General features: G+C 43.6%; 1 protein-coding gene and 1 long non-coding RNA gene across 6 annotated transcripts in view; one reads left to right on the top strand and one right to left on the bottom strand.

Moving 5' to 3' along the window:
• Nucleotides 1-492: 492 nt before the first annotated feature.
• LOC109144778 lies at nt 493-2,964 on the bottom strand. Its single transcript, XR_002045742.2, has 2 exons — nt 2,670-2,964; nt 493-1,474 (listed from the first exon to the last, which is right to left on the bottom strand). It is a non-coding gene; the product is annotated as an uncharacterized LOC109144778 (long non-coding RNA).
• LOC104690275 (alpha-2-macroglobulin-like) overlaps nt 2,115-7,921 on the top strand; it is a 37,337-nt gene continuing 31,530 nt past the window's right edge. For 3 of the 5 annotated variants that reach the window (XM_039561518.1, XM_039561509.1, XM_039561500.1), the window contains exons 1-3: nt 2,115-2,315; nt 6,373-6,556; nt 7,251-7,407. In XM_039561518.1, the coding sequence (XP_039417452.1) occupies nt 2,227-2,315; nt 6,373-6,556; nt 7,251-7,407 (430 nt within the window). In that variant the 5' untranslated portion in view covers nt 2,115-2,226. Of the gene's footprint in view, nt 2,316-6,372; nt 6,557-7,250; nt 7,408-7,921 lie in introns of those variants that run through there. The other 2 variants (XM_039561524.1, XM_039561528.1) reach the window with 2 other exon arrangements.

Raw genomic sequence — 7,921 nt, 5'->3', positions numbered from 1 at the left:
ATTTCAGCAATTTATCCTACTCTGTGTGTGCTGTGTACTGTAAGTATCAAACAGACACACTGTAGATTTCTCATGCCTGAAGGTAAACAACCTTGTTTATAGCCTTTTTTGCAACATACTGTATAAATTTCTTTTAAGGCAAGACCAAGTTTATACATAGAAGGGATGTTTGTTATAATATAGCTAAGAAAGACAGAAAACCTCTACTTTGTATAGGGCTTACCCTACAGATGGCCACCTCACATCATTCAAAATGTGGTCACAGGACCATTTATAAAATTCAGCTACCAATGTGGTTTGCAATTTAATCTACAAAGTGCATTAAAATGAGAATAATTCATTGATGTCTTTGCCATGCCTGAATTTACTCATTTGTTCATATGACACCACAGAAATATGAGTTATATTTGACAGCCCAGCTGTCCACGTCTGGGAAAGGCAGTTCATCTGCCACCAGGCCCTTCTCTCAGGTTAAATTATTCAACAAGCAACTAAAGTGAATGATCTTTATTCATTCTGACATTTTCAGTGTCATTTGAAGTTTAGCTGATGAAACCGTTTTATGGTATTTCATTTCATTTAATTTCCATTTCATTTCATTTCATTTCATTTCATTGTGTATCTTCCGGTTCCTGCTTGTTGCAACTTGTAAAATGTTCACATTGTCTGAGGTTGTTTGATAATGACCTTCCCTTCACTGTAGCCTGTGAAGTATTTTGTCTCCTACAATGACAAACCCTTTTTTATGTTGATTTATCTGAGTACTTTTTCCTGTCATACTTTTTTGTCATATGAAATAAATTGCTTTGAGTTCATTTGATTTAGATTCACAGGCTGGGAAAACTAATATCATAATTTGGATTTCCTTTAAAATAACAATACTGATTTTTTTTCTCCTGTAGTATTTTTTCAGCCTTTAGCTGAACAGCTAATACAATTTTGTTAACTGGAGCTGTTAATATAAGTCTTGGGTTTTACAGTGGGGTTTTTTCTCACCTGTCACCATACAAAGTTCATGTAGGTTCTAAGGAGAGACATTCCTTTGCTAGAGCTGCTCGTTTCCAACAGGAGTTCTTAGGTGAAAGTGCATGGACCACCATAGGCACAATACCAGTGTTTTCAAGAAATGTTTCCACAGCTTTTTCTTTTCACACATGTTCTACAAAGCCAAAGGTTGAAGTTCACTTTATTGCTTGGCTTTGGCCTTGAGGGTTGAGTGTTGTGCTACAGTCCTTGATGAGACCAAACAGGATCATATTAGAGAAACAAGTGTCTTTCTTGGGACTATTTACCTTTGGTGGCAGAGGTTCCAAAATTGCTTAAGACTTCTGGAGCAGACAAGGATTCCCACATAAAATTCTGCTGTGATAGTACTTAAGAGTATTTACACCCAACCACAGAAAACTTTTCCTCCTGCAGTTGCAGTCACCAGCAAGCCACTCTGTTTTTGGACAATTGGCAGTCACCTACAAAGCTAAAGAACAGAAACTGAAATCAGTGGAAACTATACCAGAACTGGGTTAAGGTCATTAAAATCACACAGCTCAATATCCTACTTTATTTTCAAGGGAAAATGTGTTTTCTACAATTGTCATAAACTTGGAGGTGTAGGACACATCAAATCTTTGTGTCATCTTTGCCAGGCAAAGCAGTCAGGACAGTACTGCTCAGAAGAAACTTTGCAGGATAAGGCATGCTGTGACTGGGATTTATCAATATTCATGATGGCCTGTATTAACTTATAAATTTCATCTTTTGTGTCAGTCATTCCAACTCAAAATAATATATTTTAAAGTGCTGATGAAGAAGAACTGTGAAGGAAATATTGTGGAAATTTAAATCAGATTGCTGTGATTGAATGCTGCCCACAGGGAATATTATCATGTGTTGAACACAGTTCCTATCCCCAACACTGTGGATTTCTGATGGGTTAAGGAAAACAGGGTATGAATCATTCAAAGGTTTCTAAACTAAGCATTATCCAAATAAATACCCTTCCCCCACTTGCAGAGTCTCTGGCCAAATACTGTCCCTCTGTTCCAGCTCCTCCTTGCCGCCTCTCCCTGTTTCCGGATGGGCCCTGGCCCCCAGCCCTTATCTCCTCCAGCCCCTGGGCTGTTTGCAGAGAGCAGTTATAAAGAGGCTGACAGAGCACAGAGTGGGGGAGAATTACAAGGTGCAGGAAAACAGCAGCACTGCTTGGCTCTCCACGACCTGCTCTGCACCATGGGGAAGGACAAGCTGCCCAGCAAACCAAACATCTTCCTCCTTCTTCTCTTCTTCCTTCCTGGAAATACTCCTCTCAACACAGAACCGTAAGCTACATGTGCGGAGGGGGGAGGGAGGTCTAAGTGCTCCCTTTTTCCTTCCATTTTCTTCCCACTAATAACCAAGCCCTGAGTTTCCTGCACGGCTCTGACAACACTCCCCAGTTCCATCCTGCAATCCCCTGGCTGTCCAGCCCTGGGACCCCTCCCCACCACCATCGCTGCCAGTGGCCTCCTTCTACCCTCCCCCCAGTCTGCCCACAGTGCCCACAGTCCTGCCCTGCAGCTGCCTGATAGTCCAGACCTGGATCCTCACAGCATCTTTGCCTAAGTATGTTTCTACCTAGAAACCTCTCAGGGCCTGTGATATTGTGGGCATGATGCTGGAATACAGGTGCTTACCTTTCCCGGAATATTCTTGTTTCAATCACTGAGTTACTTCTTCCCATTCTCCTGTTGCTTTCAAGCCAGTTTGTTCCCCTTTCCCCTGCCAGTTTGTTTCCCTTGGCAGCATCAGATGTACTTGTTCTCAGAGAGGATCTGTGACCTAGATTCTCTTCCTCCGGCACGGAGGCTGGTGCCAGCGCCCTCCCCGGACACCCCACGCCAGGGCTGGGCAGCCCAGTAGCGTGGCTGCAGCTCGCACTCTACCGGTGGCCCCGCGGAGAGGGGCAGCCTGGCATGGCACAGGCGGGCTAGAGTCTGGCGTGCCCACCGCAGCCTTACCCACCACAGAGTGTTGCTCTGAAGCCTCTAGTCTGGGTGGGAGCAGTCTCCCTCTTTAGACCTTGGCTTTTGGCTTTGCGGTGCTGACAGAGGCACAGTTCTCACCAACACGAGTCCTGTAATGCTTGCTGCAGAAATTTTATGCCCACGAGCACTGCCATAGTGCTGACAGAAGGTGCAGCATTACTGCTGCCACTTCCTGCGTGGTCAGAGGTGAAGTGCTAACTGGGTCAGCCTGAAGGACCTTTGACTCACAGTGTACCATCAGCCCCTCATTCATCTGCCCTGTTTGGGTGCTTCTACGGTAAATCAGCCAACCAAGTCTGCTTTGGGGTCAGGCAGCGCTCTCTGGTCTCCCTACAGTAATCTGATGTAACTAAGATTAAGTAATCTTAATTCATCCTTGCTCAACATCAGGGAGAAAGGGAATGTTCACTGTTCAGACCTGTGGGCAACATAGAATCACAGAACCATAGAATGGCCTGGGCTGGAATGGACCTTCAAGATCATCTAGCTCCAAGCCCCCTGCCATGGACAGGGACACCTTTCTCTAGACCAGGTTGCTCAGAGCTCCATTCAACCTGGCTTTAAACACTTCAGGACGGGGCAGCCACAGCTTCTCTGGGCAATCTGTGCCAGTGCCTCACCACACTCACAGTGAAGAAGTTTTGTCCCTAATGTCTAATCTAAACCTACTCTCTTTCAGTTTGTATCCATTCCCCCTTGTCCTGTCCCTTGTAAATAGTCTCTGTCCCTTGTAAATAATCTCTCTCCATCTTTCCTGTAGGCTACTTTTTGTACCTTACCTCAGCCCCATTCTGGGAGGGAAGAATGAAGAAAGGCTGAGAGAGATGGGAGAGAGGGGGGACGTTGTTGGGGTGCACAGAAGGAAGACAGGAGCCCAGTAGGGAGGCAGTTCTGAGCAGTGAACTGCTAGGTGGCATAAGGGTAGTGGTTTTGTTGTGGGTGCAGGATAGATCAGGTGCTGTATACAACACGGAAAGGAAGCAACCCTTGAACTAAAGACAAAACTTAAACTTCCAGTCAAGACTTGCTTACTGTGCCGTATGCAAGTAGGGATATCACTTCTTTGGGCACAAATAGCTGCTGCTATTTCTGTTTCAGAGGTGGCCAGCTGGAAAGGAGATACAATTTAGGCTCAGATTATATATTAGAAAAAAACTTATTCAACAAGTTAGTGCAGCACTGGAACAGGTGACCCAGAGAGATGGTAGAAACTCCATCTATGGTGTCCTTTGCAAAAGTCCTGTTCTGGGAGGGAAGGTGGGCTTGAGACATCCAGAGGTCCTTTGTAACTTAAACTTCTACAATTTTGGAAGAATGCAGCCAAAGGTATTGTTCTCCTACTCTGGTTGTGCATGCAAGCTGTTTTACAATGCAGTGGACATGCTTGGGAGTACTCTGCATATGGTCAGAAGTGTGAGGTCATAATGACACTTGAATTGGCAGGTATGGATTTGGGCTGATGAAATTCACTGCCTTCTTTGGCTGGGTGCTTGTTCTAGTAACTACCTGAGAGTCAATACACAGACAGACATTATTCCACCCTAAGCTACAGTATTACCTTCTCAGTATAGATAAACTCATCATTTTTGCCTCAGCCACTATCTCCAGGGTCTCCTATTCCTCCCTGATGCATGCCTCTGTCAGAGTCTGCCTCTCTTTTCAGAACTACTCATTACATGCTGAGGTCTCTTTTGTCAGCCCAGATGCTTTTTGTCCTGGAATGTCTGTACATGGATTTTGTGACCAAAGTTGCTTAAAATGCTCATAGTAATTTAATTCATCTGTCTCTTTTCAACAATGCATCCCAAAACACCTAAAGAGAGATCTATAAACAGCATGGTTTATATCTTTGTTTCAAAGCCAGGGAAGCCAGCCTAAGGGGAAGTTCTTCAAGCTGGCCAAAATTTCAGCAGAACAGTGAACAGGAAGAGAAATGAGGCCAAATTCCCCATGAACTAGGTCACGCTGTCCTTTCTGTAGACTGGATGTTATTGTCACATTGCCAGTGCCACTGACAAGGGACAGCGGGAATGACATTAGGGGAAGAAGCATGGGCTGAAACTGTGGTAAGAAGGTTGTAGAAGAAAGGAAACACTGAAGAAAGCAGAGTCACAAGTTGTAACTCACTCTCTGGGAGGCTGGAGTTCCCTCCTTTCACAGCTTCTGCAGCAACATAGGCTGAGCAGAGTTGCCAGCAGGCTCCTCACTACTTTATCCCAGTGTCCCATGGTGAAGGCAATGCAGGTATTGCCTGGGTCCCACTGCCTCCACAGTAGCTTTAGGACCCCCTGAAAAGCTCAGGGCCCAGGCAAAAATGTAGCTCTGGATGGACCCAACTGAATTTGTACTCCGTTCCTTTCTGAACACTTCCCGACAGTCTGTTCATTACTTATTACTGATTGAGAATTTTCCAAGACTGACCAACAGTGCTCAAGTCTGAGTAGAAGTAGCTCGTCTATTATTTTCCCTTTATGAACAGTTCACTTGCTATTTTTGCTACTCAGTTCTGTCATACAAAAACATTTTTCCACAAATACGTAAGTAAATTTTTAGAATTTTCTTACCCTGCACAATTATGAGAAAATTGTACTTCCCAGATCATTTAGGAATATACTGAAGAACAAGGGTCTCAGCACAAACTCTGGAGATTTTCACTGGTTCCTACCCTTTCTGTCCTATCTTTTAACCAGTTAATCCAGGACAGAATTAATAATTTGATTTACTAGTAAAATGAACCCTTTTGTCGAACGGCAGCTTAGTTTAAGGGTCCCTTGTGAGGGACCTTTGTCAAAAGCTCTTTGAAGACGCAAGTACACTTGAGTTGCAATAAAACACTACACTCTGAAATCCTTTGTGTGCTCGTCTTAATAAGGTCCCCAACTGCAAGCACTCACATCTTTGCTCAGCATGTGAAGGATTTGGAAACCTGGATAGGCAAAGGCTGGAGCAGCCAGACAAGTGGGTGGGTTTTTTCCTCGACTGTTTTTAGCTAACGCCTTTGAGCCTCAAAAGGAGATTGTGGGATATACAGAATTCAATTAACAGCCTGAAACCTTTCAAACCGTCCTTACTCCCTGCTGTGAAGCCAAACAAAACATCTTTTGTAAAGCACTCTCTATTAGCATAGAAATTGTTCCTTCTACTGCGAGCATTTTCCTGCTTTTAGGCTAATTAGTTAGACCATTTAATATGTATAAATCCAAAGTAAAATGAATGCTCATGTTATATGCACTGCAATTCGCAGGGATAGCAATGGATTAGGCATGCTGATTTGTTAATTTCCCTTCACTTAATACTGTTGCCTTAAAACTGTTTCACATTTCTGGTCTTTCTTGCTTCCCTCTCTTTCTAGGCAGTACATGGTGCTGGTGCCCTTTCTGATACACACGAATTCTCATGAGAAAATCTGCATTCAGCTGACCCACCTGAATGAGTCTGTGACTCTGAGTGCCACACTAGAACATCTAGGGGAGAACAGGAGCTTGATTGATGATGTGGTGTCAGAGAAAGACATGTTCACCTGCATCCCTTTCTCTGTGAGTATCTCATCCTTGTGGGATGGTCTCTTGTGTTTATTGATGTGGCATAGTAGGTCCAAACAGTCCAGAAATGAGAAATAAGACTCACCACAATCAGAGACCCCTAAGCTAAGACAAACAAAAGAAGTAATTCAATGCGGATAACAGACTGTGGTAGTATTTTAATGACTAATTTTCCCCCATTATCAAATTCTGTGTCCCACATGATACTTCTCTACATGCATGACTCAGAGAGGTATGTTGGAACTTTGACAGAATGTGCCCCATGTTTGTTTGATATGTATAAGCCTGAGATGAAAATACCAATGTGGAGTGAAAACTGTAGAAACTGGGGGAATGGTTAAAGACAGTGAGGTTCATGAAGTCATTTGGCTGCTTCTGGAGCTTATTCACAATTTTTTGCTGCAGAAGGCTGGTTGGTGAGTAATGTAAGCAACAGTTTCCACACTCTAATTAATGAATGTGGGTTAATTTTCATTTTGATAAATCATGTGGTGGAATAAAGTAAGATTCAATATTTCTCTAAAAAAAGTGTATAAATGAAGGAAGGCAATCATGTTTTTTCTTGCTCCCTGCACTGAGTCTTTTTTGTCCCTTTAGGGAGCTTTCTGACCCAGCTAGCACTCCTTCCTTCAAAGCTCGGTGCAATGGGGTGAATCAGTAAAGCAGTTACCCTCTTCATTCTCCTTAGCTTCCAAAATCCAATAGCACAGCAGTGGCATTTCTCACCGTGACGGTGACAGGGGATACACTGCAGTTCAAGAGCCGCAAGTCAGTGCTGGTCAAGAATTCTGAGAGCTTGGTCTTCGTCCAGACAGACAAACCCATCTACAAGCCCGGACAGACAGGTACTGGGAGCTGGGCTGGCGTTGATTCTGACAGCATAAAATCTTAAGGATTCCATTCTCCAGAGGTGCCACACTTGTATTAAGACTTTCAGATTTATTTAAGGGGGGATCTAAAGTACTCAGTAAATCTATTTCTGTTAGCTGAGGTCTAGTTTATGGTACTTTCATCATTCCTAATCGTCATTCTGCAGGCACAGCATCTCAGCCATATGTAGACACAGGCTCTGATTCCTTCTACTCAACTAGAGGCACAAAACTAGGATGACTGCAAAGCATAGTCTCCCTTGGCTGCACCAGAATCAACAAAGCAGGACAAGCACTCCCAAGAGATAATTCAGTTCAGCCAAGGCCTGATTATCCTTCTAAATTTATCTGCCCCTCACTATCTACAAGAGAAGGAGCCTGGAGTAATTGTTTCTATTACTTAGAGATCTCAGTTCAGAACCTGTTGATCCGTGGAATGAATCTGAGTTATAAATTATTGAAACATTGACATTTCCTGGTGACAGCTACA

Source organism: Corvus cornix, chromosome 1 (genome assembly GCF_000738735.6).
Source record: "Corvus cornix cornix isolate S_Up_H32 chromosome 1, ASM73873v5, whole genome shotgun sequence".
Lineage (NCBI taxonomy): Eukaryota > Metazoa > Chordata > Aves > Passeriformes > Corvidae > Corvus > Corvus cornix.
Note: the sequence above shows the minus strand (reverse complement) of the source record. Positions and strands in the feature narration are given on the sequence as shown.